Source organism: Petromyzon marinus, chromosome 62 (genome assembly GCF_048934315.1).
Source record: "Petromyzon marinus isolate PM22_M1 ecotype Great Lakes invasive population chromosome 62, UKy_Petmar_22M1.pri1.0, whole genome shotgun sequence".
NCBI lineage: Eukaryota > Metazoa > Chordata > Hyperoartia > Petromyzontiformes > Petromyzontidae > Petromyzon > Petromyzon marinus.
In genome coordinates this window covers 9802354-9824125 of record NC_133728.1, presented here as the reverse complement: position 1 = coordinate 9824125, position 21772 = coordinate 9802354, and the positions used below count along the sequence as shown (strand labels likewise).

General features: G+C 44.4%; 1 protein-coding gene across 3 annotated transcripts; it reads left to right on the top strand.

The window, feature by feature from the left end:
- Positions 1-1409: 1409 nt before the first annotated feature.
- Positions 1410-20935, top strand: LOC116955926 (uncharacterized). 3 transcript variants are annotated; one of them, XM_032977280.2, is made up of 5 exons: positions 1423-1637; positions 4871-4970; positions 9602-9778; positions 12337-12471; positions 17323-20935. In XM_032977280.2, exons 1-5 carry the CDS (start codon positions 1446-1448, stop codon positions 18489-18491), a joined length of 1773 nt encoding a protein of 590 aa, XP_032833171.2. In that variant the 5' UTR covers positions 1423-1445; the 3' UTR covers positions 18492-20935. The 3 variants fall into 3 exon arrangements, with proteins under 3 accessions (XP_075909848.1, XP_075909847.1, XP_032833171.2); XM_076053732.1 differs by lacking the exon at positions 12337-12471 and having other exon boundaries at positions 1417-1637; XM_076053733.1 differs by lacking the exons at positions 9602-9778; positions 12337-12471 and having other exon boundaries at positions 1410-1637.
- The last annotated feature ends 837 nt before the right edge of the window (positions 20936-21772 follow it).

The following is a 21772-nucleotide window of genomic DNA, read 5'->3' as shown; positions in this document are numbered from 1 at the left end:
AGGCCGAGGGAGATTGACAGTTCTTTTGTCCTTCTTCCATTTGTGAATAATCGCACCAACTGTTGTCACCTTCTCACCAAGCTGCTTGACAATGGTCTTGTAGCTCATTCCAGCCTTGTGTAGGTCTACAATCTTGTCCCTGACAGCCTTGGAGAGCTCTTTGGTCTTGGGCATGGTGGAGAGTTTGGAATCTGATTGATCGATTGCTTCTGTGGACAGGTGTATTTTACCTGTATAACCTGTATAAAAGACACCTGGGAGCCAGAAATCTTTCTGATTGAGAGGGGGTCAAATACGTATTTCCCTCATTAAAACGCAAATAAATTTATAACATTTTTGACATGCGTTTTTCTGGATTTTTTTGTTATTCTGTCTCTCACTGTTCAAATAAACCTACCATTAAAATTATAGACTGATCATTTTTTTGTCAGTGGGCAAACGTACAAAATCAGCAGGGGATCAAATACTTTTTTCCCTCACTGTACATGTGTTGTAGCCACTACTACTACATGTGTAGCTGCTACTACTACGTGTAGCTGCTACTATTACATGTGTAGCTGCTACTACTACATGTGTAGCTGCTACTACTACATGTGTAGCTGCTACTACATGTGTAGCTACTACTACTACATGTGTAGCTACTACTACTACATGTGTAGCTGCTACTACTACTACATGTGTAGCTACTACATGTGCAGCTACTACTACTACATGTGTAGCTGCTACTACTACTACATGTGTAGCTGCTATTACTACTACATGTGTAGCTACTACATGTGCAGCTACTACTACTGCATGTGTAGCTACTACTACATGTGTAGCTACTACTACATGTGTAGCTGCTACTACATGTGTAGCTACTACTACATGTGTAGCTGCTACTACTACTACATGTGTAGCTGCTATTACTACTACATGTGTAGCTACTACATGTGCAGCTACTACTACTACATGTGTAGCTACTACTACATGTGTAGCTACTACTACTAGATATGTAGCTACTACTACGTGTAGCTACTACTACATGTGTAGCTACTACTACATGTGTAGCTATTACTACTACATGTGTAGCTATTACTATTACATGTGTAGCGACTACTACGTGTAGCTACTACTATATGTGTAGCTACTACTACATGTGTAGCTGCTACTACTACTACATGTGTAGCTACTACTACACGTGTAGATACTACTACATGTGTAGCGACTACTACATGTGTAGCTACTACTACTACATGTGTAGCTACAACTACATGTCTACATGTAGTTGTAGCTACTTTTGCTACTGGGATAATCCGGCACTGGACACAAATCATCTCAAGACGGTCAACCCGTGGCACCTGCCAGGGTCTAAGTGGACGGCGACCGCCCGGCTTGCCCGGCATCTTGTCGCTAAATTGTTTCATTCCTTTCGTCGGTGCATCTTGTCGCTTGCTGGACAGTGAATGGGGGTGGGGGGGGAGGTCACTTGCAGACAGACAGACGGCAGCCTCGGCTGTTGCAGACACGGGGAAGGACACGGAGACACGGACAGCGGGGACAGAGACACGGACAGCGGGGACAGACACACGGAGAGCGGGGACAGAGACACGGCCGAGCGGAGCGTCAGTCGCGTGTTGCCCGTCTCTGCGTCCACGGTGAGCCGAGTGGGGCACGCGGACACGGCGCCGACTCGAGGCCGACTCGCAGTGTCCGGGGAGACGTCGTAGGGAGAGAGACAAACACAATAACACACAGAGACAGTAACACACAGACACACACAGTAACACACAGACACACAGAGACACAGTAACACACAGAGACAAAATAACACACAGACACACACAGAGACACAGTAACACAGCCACGTACAGAGACACAGTAACACACAGACACGTGCAGAGACACAGTAACACACACAGACACGTACAGAGAAACAGAGACACGTACAGAGACACAGTAACACACAGACACGTACAGAGACACAGTAACACACACAGACACGTACAGAGACACACACAGACAAGTACAGAGAAACGCAGCCACGTACAGAGTTACATTAATACACACAGACACGTACAGAGACACACAGACACGTACAGAGACACACAGTAACACACAGACACGTACAGAGACGCATCGAAAGAGACACAAACAACAATACACACATGTAACACAGAGTGATACACACAGAATATTACACAGACACAGAATAATCAATAAGCTATTGATCAATAATCTTCCCAAGACACGTTACTCGCAGCAGCTGCTGCTGCCCGTTCTTAACGTCAATCAGTTGTGATGATCCGCTGCCTCTTGAGTGATGATCCACGTGTCTCTTCTTCACATTGTGCACAGAGCTTGCCTGTGTCATACCGTGTCAACTCACACGGTTCGCTCCGTATTCTTCTTCTTGTACAGGGAAAAATGTGGGTTTTCAAGTCCATACGGCGTACAGCCGTTTCAATACGGTCAAAACAACATTTTTTGTGTTTGTCTATTTGTTTGTGTTCCTCCCTTGTGGTGGTACTTTGTCGGATGAACGCTGAGATTTATAACGGCGCGGGGTGACCAATATGGTCTGAATTGATCTGTAGTAAGGTAGGCACTGATAAGGGGTTGACAGGTTTGCTTTAGTGCAGTGATAACTGTTTAATTGAAACTTATATTCAGGCCTTCAAGGTACCATACAAGGCCGTAGCCATGGAGTCAACATTGGGGGGGACCAAATCTTACAGGGAGTCCCCTCCCAGAAAAAAATCTAAGTTTGAAAACGAATTTCCTGCCTAAAATATTGAAGAATTCACTAACACATGGGATGGACGTTTTATGTTTTACAATAATGTATAATAGTGTATTGTATTAGATTGCTCAATTTTTTTTTATGTTTTACCTTTTCTTGTTTCATTGTATGTAATGGCAGAGATTAGGGATTAATAATAATATAACCACAATCATATCAACATAAATCTATTGCGTAGCAATATATTGGGGGGGGGGGCATTTGTAGCATATTTATTATAATTACGGCCTTGGTACCATATCAAGGTTTTAGTCTGTCTGTTGGTATATACCATCTTGTTGAAAAACTCCAATGCATATAAATGAAAAGTTGGTCATACGTAGTGCGGTAAACTTTTTTAACATTCAGCTGCTGTCGGTGAGTCGACAAAATTTATTGTAAAAAATTGTATTGTTGCATTAAGTCTCGTGCAACATTAAATATAGCACAACGGTGATAATTATTAAAAGGATTTATTCATCAAGTGCAATTAAAAAGTCAAGTTTTTGAAGGAGTTGATTGGTGACTACTACTGCATAATTGAAACTATCAAACTACTGCATATCATGGGACCTCCTTTGGTGTGTACCAATCAGTTTCAAGGACAATGCATATATTGTCAGTGTTTTCTTTTGTATTCTCACCACAAGTATTGTGGTCAATGCAGACATGATTCCTTGTAAAAGGTTTCAGTTTGGTGTTTTAACATCTTAACACCTTGATTTGAAGCTTTCGTGACTGCAGGAATCCATACTCCTCACACCTGTTTTGTTGCCAGGAAAAAAAAAAAAGGGGAAAACCCTATTATATCAAACTATAATTTTTACTTTACCAGGTAAGGCCCCACACTGAGCTGTGAAATTCTTTTTCAGAAGCGACCACCTGGCCATCACAAATGATAGCCCAACGAAGTGGCTCATCATCGTGTGGAAATGCATAGCAGCCAAATACTCTAAACGCGCGATGTTGATTCTAAATGTGAAGGGGGAAACCGGAAGGACCCGGAGAAAGATCCACGCGTCCACGGAGAGAGAGACACCGCAAACTCGAAATATCACAGCAGGCGTCAGGGTCTGGATCGAACCCACGCCCTGTTGTGTCAACGGTTGTGATCGCTGGGGCGCGTGTTTGTGTTCATTCTACGTGGCGCTTGCTAACAATGTTCACGCAAGTGCTGCTTGTATTGTCTTTTTTTTCTAAATGCTTATAAGGGATTTCATGATGCTATGCTTACTAATGGTTGTGCACGAATACTCTATTATTGTCCTCGTGGGGAGCGGTGGTGTAGCTGTTAGTGCGCTACGAACCCAGCAGTCCGAGTTCGATTCCCACTCACGGCCAACACCAGTGACGATTATCTGAACCGGTCCTGGGCCTCCCTTATGACTCAGCCTCAAATGAGTCTCTGGTGCAATGTGTAAATATCGCCATTAGGAAGACAAAGGCGGCCGGGCGTGGTGCTGGCCACCCACCCCCTCGTGTGCTGTGCCAGCTTTCATAGGTGCTCATTAACAGCACTTGCCCCAACAGTCTGTTAAGGCTACACGGGGAATCCTCGTCCTTGTTATATATATATTTGCATCTGTTTTTGACATACAATATGCAGTCCCAGCTACGGCAAAAATCTTTCACGAGTGGTATCTGAACCGGTCCCTTACCTCCTCTAGGTTTACTCCGCCTTAAATGAGCACCTGGTTGTGGTATGTAAAGAGCAGCACCCGAGAGGCGAGTTCAACATATATACAGGAAAACCTTGGATTGCGAGCAGAATTCGTTTTGTAATCCAGAGCACTCGTATATCAAAGCACTCGTATATCAGTTGTGATCACGTGACGCTCGGCAGACAAAGCGTATACGTACGCTACTCGTATTGCAAGACCTCTCGTTCGTTTATCAAATTAATATTTATTTAAAATTTTCGCTCGTCTTGCAAAACACTCGCAGACCAAGTTACTCGCAATCCAAGGTTTTACTGTACATGGGATCCTCACTAACAGCACCTGCGTTTGCCCCAACAGTCTGTCTTTGTGTATGTACAACAGTGCACATGCGTATGTGTGTCTGCACATGCCTAATTGGATGCAAAACAAAACTTATTTTCGTCCTCAGATGTCTTCGTACGTGGAATTTCCGATCATCAAACAAGAGGATGAAGAAAGTCCAAGCTTTGGAGCGTGTCCTGACTTCACGATGAAATGCGAAGATGCCGGTGAGTTCCGTTTGAAACACGACGATTGACAATCAAACATGGATTGTCGTCGCGGCAGCAGCAAGTTGACACGGAGGCGTTTGACTATCGTTGCGATTATTTCATTTACCGTGTGCGTTGAGCTTAGCCTGACATGACATGAGCCACACAGCCCCATTTCAAAATAATAATAATAATTTACAATAGACTCTTGATTATCCCAGGTGCACGGTTAATCCGCAAATCGAAAAAACCGCGCACCTGAGATTTTGACATAAATTAATAACCCATGGGTTTTTCCTTAAGCCCAAATGTAATAATCTAATTGCAGTGAAACATTGTACTTCTTGGAAATGTTTATTACAAGTCACACGGTGCTTAGACCATGCAATAATGCGCTTTGGTTAATCACTAATCCACGTGATCGCCTTCTACAGTGCAGTAGTTGCAATATCTTTACAACAGTGGGCGGAGTTTGATGTTGATTGGCGTGGCTCTGCTGTCATCCACTTAGTGGGCCGAGTCTTCTACACTGAGCACGCGCATATATAGGTCGATCGTTATTATTAGTTCTCAATTTTATTTACTTAAACATATTTGATACCTATATTAGTGGTTTTCGGCATAGATATCCGTGGGAAATGTATATTTTTGGATTATCAGCGATTTTGAATAATAATACACAGCCGTCCTCCCAGTCATTAGCGAGGATGATCGAGAGTCTACTGTATGAGGCGCAAATTCATCCAGGGATCTCAGAGCACCGTGCAAGAAGTTAAGAAATATAAATACTGCAAAGTCCAGAGTCCACTGGTCATACATGGGGAAGTGCAGACCTGCAGGAGAAACAGGTGCGAGCCTTCAGAGAAGAGCTAAGCAGGGTGAGTGAGCTCGCCCATCGAACCACACGACGGATAGGCATGCGTCATTGTGGTCTGGTCAGAGGATCCATTGAAACTATAAAAAAACTAGTTTTTATTTGACCAGGTAAAAAGGCCCCACTGAGTTGCTGTGTAACTCTTTTTTAAAAGCCACTTGGCTATCACAAATGATAGCCCAATGATTGTGGCTTGTCACATCATGTGGACATTTGTAGCAGGCAAATACTCTTAAACGCAACGTTGATTCTAAATGTGTGGAGAGAAAATCCATGTGACCATGGAGAGAACATCCAGACTCCATATATACAGCAGGCTTTCAGGGTCGGGATCGAACCCACGACTTCTTGTATACCAGGTGAGGTAATTGACATCTTGCCACTGTGGTGCCTCAACAGGCTTCCTGATGTACTGTAGAATATTTCGTGAATGCTGAGGATCAGGTGAGTGGTGAATGTCAGGTGAAGTGTTGAATGACTGACGAGGAACAGGTGAGTGTTGTGCGAGTGTCACGTCACCCTGTTCAGAGGACAGAAGATCCCTGGGGTTTGATCTTCCACGAAGCTGCTCATGATCCACCCTAAACCGCTTATCCACTGCACAAACCATGGCAGCAGATGCGGATACCCGATGCTCAAATGTAAAATTAAAAACTCTGCAGTAGCGTGCAACTTTGGTCATCCAGAAGAAAACGTATAACGTGTAACAATGCAATGCCCAGATCCACAAATACGAAGGAGACAACGGCGATTAACATTCCGCTACTCCTGATACGGTTGTTATCTGGCTTGGCCACCTGAATGTGAAATTGTAGTTGTTAACCTGCATCTACATCAGCCGTACAAAAGAAGAAGATAGGTTGATTGCGAATAACTTACAATTGTGCCTCCCCAGAAAATGTAATCAGCATTTGCCCTTCCACACCTACAGCACTTTACACATCCGCCCGGGTAACATCCACATGTATAACCCTGAGAATAGATTTCCCCCTTTTTTCTGGCAACAAAACAGGCGTTAAGATCTTGACTTAAAGCTTTCGTGACTGCAGGAATAAATAGTCTATGGGTCTTTTGGTAAAGCCACGTAGGTAGAAAAATAATAATAAAAATATCACGACGTTTCGATCGCAACACAAGCAATCGTCTCTCATCTGAAGAGGATTGCTTGTTTTGCGAGCGGAACGTCGTGATATTTTTGATTATTTTTCTATCTACATGGCTTTACCGAAAGGCCCATAGAATAGTCGTGAAGATTTAGATTTAAAGCTTTCGTGACTGCAGGAATTCATATTATTGGTTCTTTCGGTAAAGCCACGTAGAAGGGAAACAATAAAGTAATTTAAAAAATGTTTACGTTTTATATTTTTATAATTTTATTGTTTGCCTTCGTGACTTTACCGAAAGAACCAAGAATATAGTCGTTAAGATGTTAAAACACCAAACTGGAACCTTTTACAAGGAATCGTGTCTGTATTAACCACAATACTTGTGGTCAGAATGCAGACAAAAAAGTACTCTGATAATATATGTGGCATTGTCTTTGAAATGTATTGGTCCACACCAGGGACAGCTTTCTTTTGAGCCTCGTCTCAAAACGGTGTTAGACCAGAGGACGCCAAAAGTTGTACAGCACAAAGACAATGCCACTATCAGAGTAATGAGGGCTCGGGGTGAGCGTCAGTTTCAAAGACAATGCATATATTATCAGAGTACGTTTTTTGTTTGTAAAAGGTTTCAGTTTGGTGTTTTAACATCTTAACACCTGTTTTGTTGCCAGAAAAAAGGGGAAAGCCTATTCTCATATTTTGATACTGGCAAAGGAGGCCCCATGATGTAGATGCTCATCCCCGCGCCCTCAATACTCTGATAGTGGCATTGTCTTTGTGCTGTACGCATTTTGACGTCCTCTGGTCTAACACCGTTTTGAGACTAGGCTCAAAAGAAAACTCCCTGGTGTGGACCAATCAGTTTCAAAGACAATGCCACATATATTATCAGAGTGTTTTTTGTTTGCGTTCTGACCACAAGTATTGTGGTTACTGCAGACATGTTCCCTTGTAAAATGTTTCAGTTTGGTGCTTTAACATCTTAACACCTGTTTTGTTGCCAGAAAAAAGGGGAAAACCTATTCTCATATTTTGGTACTGGCAAAGGAGGTCCCATGACGTATAACACTCTACGGATATAAACACCCCACAACAGCTGTGACAAACAAGCTGGAGGTTTAAGTTAAACAGAAACCCAAAAGAAACAAGTTTGTAGTAGGGAGTTGGTTAGATTAGTTACTGAAACAACATCGAGCCAAAGCCAGCACACGAGCTTAAATCTGCTACTTAAATAAATAAATGCTAATTCATTACCATTTAAATTATAGCTGTTGCCTGATGAGGCTGGTTGTAATTACCGGCAAAGCATTACAGCTACTCGAATTGTAAATGTTTGTGGGTTTAAATTTAGATTTAAAGCTTTCGTGACTGCAGGGATTCATATTCTTGGTTCTTTCGGTCAAGTCACGTAGAAGAGAAACAATAAAATAATAAAAATAAAAAAACACAACTGGTGTGCTGAACTAGTAACTAATTGCCACGTTTTGTATACGTGATAAATCTTATTAATTGGCTGTGTCTGGTGCTGGCGGGTTTAACGAAACGTTTACAGGTAGTCCCCGACTTACGATGGAGGTGCGTTACAACGACCCCATCGTAAGTCGAAAATATCGTAAGTCGAAATGGCCTAGCCTACCCAGGAGCCTTAAAGAATGGTGATAATGTAGCAAAACAGAGCAATTTACAGTACCGTACTGTATAAACTATATACTGTATGTATTTATTAATTACAATACTGTTTTGCACAGTAAAATGTTAAGTAAAAAACAAGGTAAATTCTTAGCCTACCTATATGAACTGCAATTTCATAGAAAGTTTTTTCAGGAAACAATCATATCTGCTGTAAAAACTTTTAACATGCATTGAACGTAAGTATCGTATCGTGGTAACCCTAAAATAAAATCGCTAAAGCTACGTATCATACATGCGTTGAACGTATTATAACGTATCATATTGTACTGTACTCGCCAAGATTCTGTTCGTCGTCTGCATACTTGAACGATGTTAGGTTGTTGATGGATACATTACCTTAGTTGTCGGAAGAGGAGGATGGCGATGATAAAGTTACAGTATCGTACCTCGTACGCTGCTGCGTTTGCCTGCCGCGCGAAATTTAAAATATTTTACAATTTTGTCGTATCGCTATCGCCATCATCGTAAGATCGAAATATCGTAAGTCGGGGACCGTCGTAAGTCGGGGACTACCTGTATATTTCTGCGATCTAACTCAAAAAGTCACGTAGAAGGGAAATAATAGCATAATAAAAATTATACAATAAAATTATCACGACGTTTCGATTGCAACACAAGCAATCATCATCAGGTGTGAAAAACACAGTAAGAATTTTTTTTGCTGTGGTTTTCACACCTGATTATGATTGTTTTTGTTGCAATCGAAACATCGTAATAATGTAATTGTTTATTTTTTATTATTTTATTATTTCCCTTCTATGTGACTTTACCAAAAGAACCAAGAATATGAATCCCTGCAGTCACGAAAGCGAAATTTAAATAGACCTCTTATGGACAAGCCTCTGAGAGTCCTAACTATGGCAGCGCAATGAGAATTGTAATATTGGTAGGAGAAATATCCCTCTCCAGCCTGTGTTTTGTAATGTAATAAATATGCCATCCGTCAAAATTACCGCGGTGCATTTTCTGAATTACAGCTCCAGATGTCAATTCTGTTAAGGCTGAAGAAGCCACCGAGAATCCAGAGGGGATGGCGGATTGCCACGACGGACATCCTGCCAATCCAAAACAGAACTTGACCACCAAGGTGGAGGTGTGGGCGGATGACATAAAAAAGTTCATCCAGGTGGAGTTGTTGGAGGACACTGGTCAAGGTGAGTCTCCATTTCGAGCGCATTGCAGACAAACGTGCGATGTCGTCTTGTGTTACCGTCGATGGATGCTACCGTTGGTTGCACTCGTTACACGTAAAGTGCTCGCCACAAATGAACCACAGCATCTCGCTGATCTCAAGGAGCATGAGCCATCACTTGAACTCCGGTCATCCTCGCAGCAGCGGCTTTTGGCTGGGCCATCGAACAAAGGTGGTCACCGCATCATGCGCTTTCAGATGCGATTACTGTGACTGTCTGGAATGCTCTTCCGATATTAGGAAACCGGTGGAGCTATGCACTTTTAAATAATCATCTTGATATAAAACTCATTTCTTTCTAACTGCTTTTTGTGTTTAGTTTATTGTCCTTCCCCCCGCACCTCCGATTAGCACGGTTGGCTACGTACGGTGCGAAAGAAGTTCAATACCTGGCTACTGTTTAAAACACCAGTAGAGCCAACCCATCTTCGAGAGGGAAAGAAATCACAGTTCATTTGTGGTCATATCAGGGTGCGTACAAGAGGTAAACTAATAGATGCTCTTGAATGAAGAATGAGTTTCCCACAGGCAGTCATCCAAACGTTTACAATATTTCTAGCTGGGATACGACAGATTGCAACGATATGAGAAACATTGTAGTAAAAGCCAAACATAGCGCGTGTGTCGGGGGACATGGATTGTGAGGAGCGGTGGCACAGCGGTTAGTGCGCTGTACTATTAACCCGGTGACCCGGGTTCAACGCCCGCCAACGGCTACCAACACCGGTGACAATTTTCTTTACTCGGTCCTGGGCCTCCCACTCGGTCGACCCAACCTCAAACGAGTACCCGGTGGGGTGTGTAGTAAACATCGCCACTGGGGGAGATAAAAGCGTCCGGGCGTGGTGCTGGCCACCCCACGCCGCTCGTGTGGCGAGGCGGCCTTCATAGGTGGCGCTGCTACTCGCTAACACAACACTTGGGACATGGATAACACTGCCGGTATGACAAGCGACCCACGTCAGAGTTGGAAAGCACACTCTGGGGGAATTAGCTGAACTTCACAAATACCTACTCCTCTCTCCCCAACGATATAAAGCCAAGCAATATGAAGTTAACGGTAGATTTTTTTGGGGTGGGGGGGGGGGGTGGCATAACTTGACCCCACAGTATGTACAGTACAGACTGTTCTCCTATAATGCCGCGTGTTTTCATAACAATTTGTTCCCTGACACATTAAATGCGTTGAATGTGTCAGGGAACAAATTGTTGCAACACGGATGCGAATTGGATATAACGCGATCGCGTGAACAGAACTACTTCGCGCAAGTAGGAATAAGCGATTGTAATGCGACTGAATCGGCGTAGCATCGTATAAGGTGAGATGCTGCTGGATGCTTCGAAATGCTACCCACATTCCTCAGTCTTTTCGTTTTAAAGCTTTCGTGACTGCAGGGATTCATATTCTTGTTTCTTTCGGTAAAGTCACGTAGAAGGGAAATAATAAAATAATAAAAAATATCCACATATACAAACACAGAGACAATTTCAACGGAGAAGATGGATTCTGGCTTAGCAATCATTGGAAGGATTTGATCAACCATTTCGGGTCTTGATTGATTTTGTTCACGCTTACGGTGACTTTCAGACCGCATTCCATTCTCTTTCTCTCCCCACTCCTCCGTTCGGAGCATAGATGGACTCGTCCATCTGAACAACCGCCAGTCGCTGTCCGTGGTGCTAACGTTAAGAAAAAAATGCCACTTTTTTCAAAAACATTTCTTGCTGTGGTTTTCACACCTGATGATGATTGCTTGTGTTGCAATCGAAACGTCGTGATAATTTTATTGTTCTATTTTTATTATTTTATTCCTTCTTCGTTACTTTACCGAAAGAATCAAGAATATGAATCCTCAGTCTATGTTCGGCCTGCGTACGCAGCTCACACCTTATCACGGACAACGCGATTTTTCCATAACGCGGTGTTCACCAGGAACGCAACTCTACCCGAGTCTGCTGGTTAATGAGCCGTGTTATATCAGGACTTTTTAATTGTAGTAATTTTTTTTTCAGGCTCAGTAAATATGGCACTATATGGTTTACTAATGGAGGTCCAGTCATGTTCTTCAGACAATCAAATCCCGGGCATATAATTTATCCCTCATAAAATATGCGCACACACATTGGCATTTGGGGTGCCTGTAACAAAAGAGTGAGCATTAAACTGGCGGTTAAAGGAACGCACAATGTATTCTTTGGTGCTCTTTTTGCTATTTTTTCATCATCTTGATACTAGATGAAAAAAAATTACAGGTGTTTAGATGTTAAAAAAACGTATTTGTGCTATTCAGGTTGGCTATCTGAACAGCATCTGTGGTGGTTTAAATCTACTTGCTGTAAGTAAATAACTTGCGATTAATTAACTTTTAAACACCCAAGCTTCAAGCGACTCAACTGATTCAACGTTGATCATTCTTAGCGGTGGTAAGGGCTGATATATGTAACTGGCCATGTTTATTTATGTATTACAACTCCTATGTTTGAAAGACCGTAAGACATTTTTTTATTATAAATGTGCAGTTCTGCATCCAAATACTCGTCAAGTTGGAGAAACCAATGAGAGACCAGAGGGCACGGACGATTCCCATGGATACGTTGACAATTTAGACCCAAACTTCATCAAGGTGGAGTCATCAGAGGAGGACGCTGGTGAAGGTGAGAGGTCCCAATTGTATCACCTCGCAGTCCTTCCGCATCGCTCCTGCCCGCTTTCATTCGTCTGTTTTTGCCCTTGCTAATTGTATCTGTAACCCTCATCATTCTTCCGCCTCTTCCTCGTGAGGTTCTCTCTCTTGCTTCGCTCCTTTACATACTTGTATGGAGCAGTGCAGCTCTGGAGGCAGAACTGCACCTCTACCCAGCACGTCCGCAGGTGGCGGACAGTGGAAAGACCTTCTGTGGAGGTTGTGTGCGAAATAAGCAGGGGGCAACCCTCACGAATAAGTTGTGGACCAAACTGCTCAAGCACCACCAGGGTGTGGTCAGGAGTGCAGATGGCAATGCTTTTCCTCTTGAAAAGCCACATTTACCCTTTGACGATGCTGTGACATGGCGATTATAGGCCACCATTATAATAATCCTACCTGCCTCCAGCCATGGGTTAATACGTCCTCGACGGAAGAGTAGGCAGAAGAAGATGTTCAGATCTTTTAACGGCTGTGAAGGCAGATGAAGGCTGCAGCAGAACCATATCTGCAATCGTCTTGGTCTCCTTGCCATTGGATTTATAGTCGCGTTCTGTCCAGAAGCTGCTGTGCAACAGGTTCACAATAAAATAAATCACGCACAGGCGTCTTTCATTGAAGGAACATCAGCTTCCAGCACATTCAATACAAGTCCTTTGGCGACCAGCTAGTGATTAAGGGAGCAGGATTGTGAAGTCTGGAAGCTTCTCGTCACAAGCTGGCATGAAGGCGGCTGCTACAAGAAGGATGTCTTACACTTGGAGGAGACAGGAGTGTGTTTTGGCAGCTGTGACTGAGCATTCCACTTTAGGATCCACTCTGCTCACCTCACATGGGGAAGGGGCTAAAAAAGGTGCCTTAAACATAGTCTGTCTCACCCCTTCCCGACTAGATAGCCGCCTCCAGAGGGATCACCATTGCTGCAGTGGAAACAAAAATTAAAAGCCAGAACATTTAATTTGGGATCTCGAATATCAGGACCCTTATGGACAAGCCTAAAAACGAACGCCCAGAACGCCACACCACAATCGTGGCCTGGGAACTCAGATGACACAACATTGACGTGGCTGCCCTCAGTGACACTCAGTGAGCAAGGGGGAGGAGCAGCTCAAGGAGGTGACTAAACACTCTTCTGGAAAAGGCAGACAGGAAGAACAACGGCGGCTGCACGGAGTTGGTTTCGCCATCAAGAACGAACTCATTAATCGGCTTGTCAAGTTACCCATCGGAATCGGTGAGCGCCTCATGACTCTTCGTCTAAAACTGGTGGGGAGGCGATCTGCCACTGTCATTAGTGCATATGACCCACTCTTGATTCTGATGATAAAACCAAAGAAGAATTATACGCCAACCTTGACAAGGTCGTTTCTACCATTTCTGTAGGAGACAAACGTATTCGTCTCGGTGATTTTAATGCCAGATTAGGAAGGGACTTAAGCCTCTGGAATGGAACCATTGGCAAGGAAGGAGTGGGAAAAGTCAATTCCAACGGCATCCTCGTCTTGACTAAATGTATGGAACATGGACTCATCGTCACCGACACCCTGTTCTGCCAGAAAAACAAATACAAAACTTGGCAACATCCACGATCTAAGCATTGGCACTTGATCGATTGCATAATTATTCGTGCCCAGGACCGTAAAGATCTCTCCATCACCCAAGCTGTGCTAGAAGCTGATGATTGCTGAACTGATCACCGACTCATCTGCTCAATCATGTTCATTAAAACTGGCACCCAAGCGATGGCTGCAGTGGAAGAGATGCCGACGGAAGTTCAACGTGGAAGGTCTCAAGAAGTCTATTAATACCTGTAAAGAGAAACTTTGAGGTTCTACAAAGAAACATCAAGACTGGTTTGATGATCAGGAGATCCAACAGTTGATCGATCGCAAACACAAGGCTTTTTGTGCTTGGCCAAATTACACCAATTCCAAGCAAAATAGGTTGAATCACCTACAAGCGAAGGCAGCAGTCCAGAGGAGGACCCGCGATATGAAAAACAGATGGCGGGAAGACAAGGTGAAAGAGATCCAACATCTTTTTGACATCCATAATATGCGCGGCTTTTTCAGTGCCACCAGAACCGCCTATGTCTGACCACTCGGGGACGAATCCACATGAGGCCTAAGAATGGAGAAAATCTGATCAAGGAGAGGGAAGCTGTCAACACTTGCTGGAAGGAGCATTTTGAAAGTCTCTCAACCGAGACTCGTTCGTCGATGTTTTCTGCTCCATCCCACAACACCCAATCAGAAATGAGCTTGGAATCCCCCCAACCATTGATGAAGTGAGAAAAGCTATCAAGCAGATGAAGAACAATAAGGCATCTGGAGCTGATGGAATCCCTGCTGAAATTTTCAAACAAGGGGGAGAGGAGCTCATGTCATTGCTTCCAAGCACTCATCTTGAAGATTTGTAAATACTAGGAAATCGCAAACGACCTCGGATGTCATGATTGTGACAATCTTTAAGAAAGAAGATAAATCCAATTGTGGAAAATACAGGGGGATCACCTTGCTGTCCACTGCAGGAAAGATCATTGCAAGAACTCTCCTGAACAATCTTCTGCCACTTGCTAATGAACTCCTCCCAGAATCTCAATGTGGGTTCAGGCCATCGAGAGGCAAAACTGACATGGTCTTCACTGCCCGTCAGATGCAATAAAAATGTCAGCAACAACACAAACCTCTCTACATGGCCTTCTTTGACCTCACAAAAGCCCTTGATTCTGTCAACTGAGAAGCACTGTGGAGGATCCTTCAAAAGTATGGATGTCCATTTAAAATTTGTCACATTCTTTGGCTGCTGCATGATGGTATGTGAGAAGTGATTCTTAGAAATGGCTCCATCTCAAACCACTTTGAAGTTAACACTGGAGTCAACCAAGGCTGTGTCATCGTTCCAACACTCTTCTCAATATTCATTGCCGCGATGCTACAGCTAACTGCTGGCAAGTTTCGAGCATGAGTGGAGCTAAACTACCGAACGTTGTTCAACATCAACCGACTTAGATCTAAAACTAAGACCATCCTGGCAGCAGTTGTTGAGCTCCAGTATGCTGACGATGCTTTTGTGTGTGCCCAATCAGAAGCAGATCTTCAGGCAATTGTCAAAACTTTTACTAAAGCATATGAGAAAATTGGACTGACGCTGAATATTTTAAAGAATAAAGTCCTCCATCAAACAGTTCTCAATGAGCAGTCCCCAGCTCTGACAATTTCCATCCATGGTGAGACTCTGGGAAATGTTGAGCATTTCCAATACCTCGGAAGCAGCGTTTGGTCAGTTGAGGAAAAAGGTGTTTAAGGAACGTGACATCAGGTCCAAAACCAAGATCATGGTTTATCAAGTAGTCATAATCTCTTCCTAACTGTACGGAGCTGAGACGTGGATAATATACAGGAGACATCTCAAAGCCCTAGAGAAGTGCCATCAACGCTGCCTGCCGAAGATCCTTAAAATCAGGTGGGAAGACAGGTGCACGAACATTAGCATCCTCTCGCAAACAAACACCATGAGCATTAAGGCCATGATCATTCGACATCAGCTTCGCTGGGCTGGTCACGTCCGTATGCTCAACTCCAGACTCTCGAAGCAAAGAGTCTTCTACACCCAGCTTAGTCGGGGTGTGCGTTCAAGAGGAGGGCAGAGAAAGCACTTGAAGGATGTCCTCAATGCCAACATGAAGAAGTCGATGGTGCACACCAACTCATAGGAGATTCTTGCCCAGGACCAACTCAGTTGGAGACACACACAGAGAGTCTCTTTCAAGGATCCGAACATTTTGATGCTCAACGGCAGAAACAGGAAAAGGAAAAGCGGGAACAACATACTGCAGCCTGACTTACTAATTCAGTTCCATCCACCACTCATTCTGGACACGTGTGGCCGAGCTGCAACAGAATCTGTCAATCTCAGATCGGTCTCTTCAGCCATCTTCGGACCCGCAGATAATCCAACTCTTCTATGGAAGACAGTCATCCTTGATTGCGAGGGATAGCCTATGATGATGACATACTTATAGATTGTACCACAGTGGCGAAATGTTAATTACCTCGCCTGGTATACAGGAAGTTGTGGGTTTGATACCGACCCTGACGCCGGTATATTATGAGTTTGCATGTCTACCTCTCTACCCGTGGTCACGTGGATTTTTCTCTATGTCGTCCAGTTTTTCCCTCCACATTTAGAAACATGCTTTTAGAGTATTTGGCTGTTGCTATACATTCCCACGTGATAAGCCACTTCATTGAGCTATCATTGGTGGCCAGGTCACTTTTGAAAAAGAGCCACATTATTCAGTGGGCCTTATCTGGTCAAATAGTTTAAGTATTTGAAGTAAGATCATGTCCATTCACTGTTTATTTAACCAAACAGGCAGATTGTGCATAACATGTTTCATATAAATTTTGATTTAAAGCTTTCGTGACTGCAGTAATTCATATTCTTAGTTTTTTCGGTAAAGTCACATTGAAGGGAAATAACAAAATAATAAAATATATATAACAATAAAAAATAAAAAAATTCTCACGACGTTTCGTCGTTGAGTTATGGTCGAAACGTCGTGAGAATTTTTTTATTGTTTTATATATATTTTATTCTTTTGTTGTTTCCCTTCAACGTGACTTTACCGAAAAAACTAAGTATATGTTTTATATACTAATATGATTTCCAAGTATTTGTGATGCTCGCATGCAAGACACCATTTAACCGAGATATGCATATTAAATTGATTGACGGAGCTATGTTTGTTAAAAATGTATTTTCCTCCAATCAGTAGATCAAACTATTTCTGTTTTATTTTTATTTAAAAACCCCGCAGCGGTTGAAGCAAAAGGGAGGAGGCTTCTGTGCGAGGAGTGCAGGAGGGGCGGTTGCTTCGAAACGACGACGGACGAAGTGGGGCACATCTGCCAGACCCCGCGAGAAGGCTGCACGCGGTGCGGCAAGACGCTCCACAGTGTCGCCTTGTCATCCATCGGCAGCCGGCAGAGGCCACGCGCCGACGGAAAGGCGACCGTGCCGGCCGTCGATCGCGAGGCCCGTAACGCGACGAGCGCCGCTGACGGCAGGAAGCACGTGTGCGCGTATTGCGGAAAGGGGTTTTCGTGTAACTACGAGTTGCAGAAGCACGTCAGGACGCACACGGGGGAAAAACCTTATGTGTGCAAAGAGTGCGGGAGGGGGTTCGCACGGAGTTTCGACTTAAAGACTCACTTTATAGTGCACACCGGCGAGAAGCCGCACGCGTGCAAGGAGTGTGGGGAGCGCTTTGCGCAGCGCTCTCACTTGGAGGCGCACTCCGTGTCGCACACGGGCGAGTGGCCGCACGCGTGCACGGAATGTGGGAAGGGCTTCATGCGGTCGTACGATTTAAAGATCCACTTCAGGATCCATACCGGCGAGAAGCCGCACGCGTGCAAGGAGTGCGGCAAGGGCTTCACGAGGCGTTCAAAATTGGAGGCGCATTCCGCGTCGCACACAGGCGAGTGGCCGCACGCGTGCGGCGAGTGCGGGAAGGGCTTCGCGCAGCGCTCCGATCTGGAGAAGCACAAGAGGAAGCACACCGGCGAGAAGCCCCACATCTGCAAGGAGTGCGGGAAGGGCTTCGCGCAGCGCTCCTGCCTAGACAAGCACGCCATCACGCACACCGGCGAGAAGCCGCACGTGTGCGGCGAGTGCGGGAAGGGGTTCAAGTGGCGCGAGCAATTGGCGGCGCACTCCATTACTCACACGGGCGAGTGGCCGCACGTGTGCAAGGTGTGTGGGAAGGGCTTCGCGCAGCGCTCCAAGTTGGAGGGGCATTCCGTGTTGCACACGGGCGAGTGGAGGCACGTGTGCGGCGAATGCGGGAAGGGCTTCGTGCAGCGCTCTGACCTGGAGAAGCACACGAGGACGCACACGGGCGAGAAGCCCTTCGTGTGCGGCGAGTGCGGGAAGGACTTTGCGCACCGCTACCATCTGGAGAAGCACAAGAACACGCACCGGTGAGAGGCCCGTGGGTGCGCGTGCAGTGTGGGAAGAAGGACTCTGCCGGAGTGCGTACGTATGTACGTGTTGTTGAACTTTCGCAACGTACGTAGCGAACCGCGCTAATCAGAGGTGCGGGAAGTGATGATTATAAAGAGGCGCCCCTAGAACTACCCGGTAGAAATCTTGAATCCTGAGGTTTTCCCATTTGACATTGAAAGCAATGGTGAATGGGTTTTCTTTTCTCCGGAATACATTTACCGATTTGTGTATTGTGCTCGTGAACGACGTGTATTAATTCGTAGGGATGTATTTAAGACCGCAACAGGAGGATGATGCTGGTTGTAATTACCGGCGAAACCTCACGGTACTCGAATTGTAAATGTCATGGGTTTACTCTCCAACACACAACCGGTGAGTGCTGAACTAAGTAAATTGGCACGTTTTGTTTACGTGACAAACTTTACTAATTGTCTGTGTCTGGATGGTGGTGGTTGTGCTGCTCCCAATGCATCCTCGTTGGGATTTCATTCGATTTGTACGTATGATGAACTCCGCACTTGATTATTGGCTCACAAGTGACGACATATTTAGCTCTCTATTTAAGACCAAACCAGGAGGAAGATTTCTCCACAACTCTGGCTGTCGCCTGACGAGGCTGGTTGTGATTACCGGCGAAACATCATGGTACTTGAATTGTAAATATTGTGGGTTTACCCTCCAACATACAAAAACCGGTTAGTGCTGAACTAGTAAACGAATTGGTCACGTTTTATTTACGTGACAAACCCTTTACAGATTGGCTCTGTGTAGGGTGGTGGCAGGTTTAACAACACAATTGAATTTCTGTGATCTAACCCAACAAAAAACTATTATTATGGGTAATGTTGTTTCAACGTCGATGATTTCAAAATAGACATTCGTCAGACCCCAGCGCCCCTTTGGCGACTCCCACATTGTTGTGTTGAACCTTTTTGGGCAGTATCCAAGATGATGACAAAAAATAAGAATAGGTTTTACCCCGTTCTGGCAATAAAACAGGTGGTGTTAAGATGTTCAAACAGTCTGCATTAATCCACACGTAATTGTGGTGGCAAAACTTGCAAACAAACATGCTCTGATAACATATGCATTGTCTGTTCGTCTTTTAGTATTCTCTGGTCTAACACTGGTGAGACAAGGCCGTACAATCGGTTTCAAAGACAATGCATACATTATTATCACATGTTTATTTGCATGTTTTGACAGACCTATGTGTGGTTAATGCAGACTTGATGCCTTGCAAAAGGTTACTATTTGATGTTTGATCATCTTAACACCTGATTTATTGCCAGAAGCTGTAAAACTTATTCTTATTTTTTCATCATCCCACATTGTTCATTGCCTGAGATCCTTCACAACCAACCTGCACTCACACATGTTAGACTCTTTCCCCCCTTCCTCCACCCACCCCTCCCGTGTTCATATAAATGAAAGAAACGGCCAACCGCTGCAATAGTCCAGCTATTTACCTGTAATTGAGGAAGCGTATGAATGACCCTGTAAAACATGAGGCGGTTAACTCTGTGTGTGTTTATCGTTGGAAGTGTATCGTGCATTGTGCATCGTGAATAGGAAAATATTTTTACTTCATGTGGTGATAAACTGGTGATATCAGAATCATTTCGGTATGAATTGATGTGACATCGGGTGTGTGTTCGTGTGCGCCCCTGAAGTGGAGTGGCGGCGCAGTGATTAACCCGCTGCACTACGAACCCGGCGACCCGAGTTCGATTCCCGCTCACGGCCAACACTAGTGATAGCCATTATGTGAACCAGTCCTGGGCCTCCCCGTGGGCGACTCAGCCTCAAATGAATACCTGGTGCGGTGTGTAAAAACATCGCCACTAGGAAGACAAAGGCGGTTGGGCATGGTCCTGGCCACCCACCCCCTCGTGTGCCGTGCTGACCTTAATAGGAGCTGCTCGCTAACAGCACTTGCCCCAACAGTCTGTTCAGGCTGTAGGGGGGATCTGCATCTTTATCTTTTTGCCCATGGAGTGATGCACAGGCCATTTCTCAAGTAGGCTAATATTCGATAGTTTAGAATTCTGCGGATTACTCTTTGGGTTTATCCATTCCATTGATATGTTAAATATACTAAATGAATGTCCATTGTCGTGGAAAGTGCACAAGATGCCAACTCAACAAAAAGTTGCAATTCATACTAAACAGGACAACATAGTCAATGTCCGGTAGCCAGTTGACGACATTCATCACATTGTCACACTGGAAGAATCCAATGAGCTATGAAGCTATTTTTTTTTCCACAAATGTTCAGCAGTAGGGGGCGGGTCAGGGAGTTACAACATTGCTCACGTAGTCGGTCCACCCTGTCCCCTCTCCTCCCGTCATGAATCCTTTCAAGGAGTGTGGGATGGGCTAAATAGACAACAATAAAAAAAATAAAGTTCTCAGACGATGAACAGTGACTCTGCGTTGTGGTCTGTCAGCCGAAGAAGTGGGCGACTCGACAACGGCTGAACACCAGGGGGCCGTTTGTGAAACGGCCAAACTTTACAGACAGGCTCTGGGTTGCGGAAGACCCGACTTACGGAAATCCGACCTTACGGAAATAAATCATGTTACAAAAAATTAAATACGTGGAAATGTTTGCGTTAGTTACGTAAGCACAAGTAGTGCAGTGCGGTGAGGTTGTTGATTAAATTACATGGAATTTATCTTTATTTTGGGTGGAAAATTGTTCAGTTTCCGACATACGGAAAATTCGGGTTACAGACTGTTCTCGGGAACCTATCCCTTCCGTAACCCGGGGACTCTGTGCTGTATTTCAAAAGTCCTCTTCAGAAGGGCAATTGTGTACCTGCAATAGCAATCAGAGATACCCTCCACGTCACAACCTTGCAGCTGAATTCATCGGTCCAATTGTGATAACAGCCGCTTATCATATTTAACAATAGTTAACATTATTTAACAAAAATTTAACATACATTTTAATATCTAACATGAAACATCAGCCCAAAACATCTGTCGCGCCTCTTACAGCCCCTGCTAATACTACATGAACGAGACAATACGTACTTATACAATTAATAATATATATGTAATGACCGAGGCAACAGACCGCTTACCTGACATATCGTACATGCGAACGGACAGTCAGGAAGTCAATCAAGGCCTCCAATTGGTACAGGGAGGCATCAAAGATGATTGGTTAGGATAAGAGATTCAAAGGGATCGGAAGAGGGATTCAAAAGTAAAAGGCAGGGAGGGTTGACTGTAAGGGCGACGGTTGACAACAG

Bases quoted from the DNA above. Each gene is read 5' to 3' on its own strand.
- LOC116955926 (XM_032977280.2), top strand. From the start codon at position 1,446: ATGGGGGTGGGGGGGGAGGTCACTTGCAGACAGACAGACGGCAGCCTC. The intron at 4,971-9,601 runs GTGAGTTCCGTT...TCTGAATTACAG, and splicing joins GATGAAATGCGAAGATGCCG to CTCCAGATGTCAATTCTGTT. The intron at 9,779-12,336 runs GTGAGTCTCCAT...ATAAATGTGCAG, and splicing joins GTTGGAGGACACTGGTCAAG to TTCTGCATCCAAATACTCGT.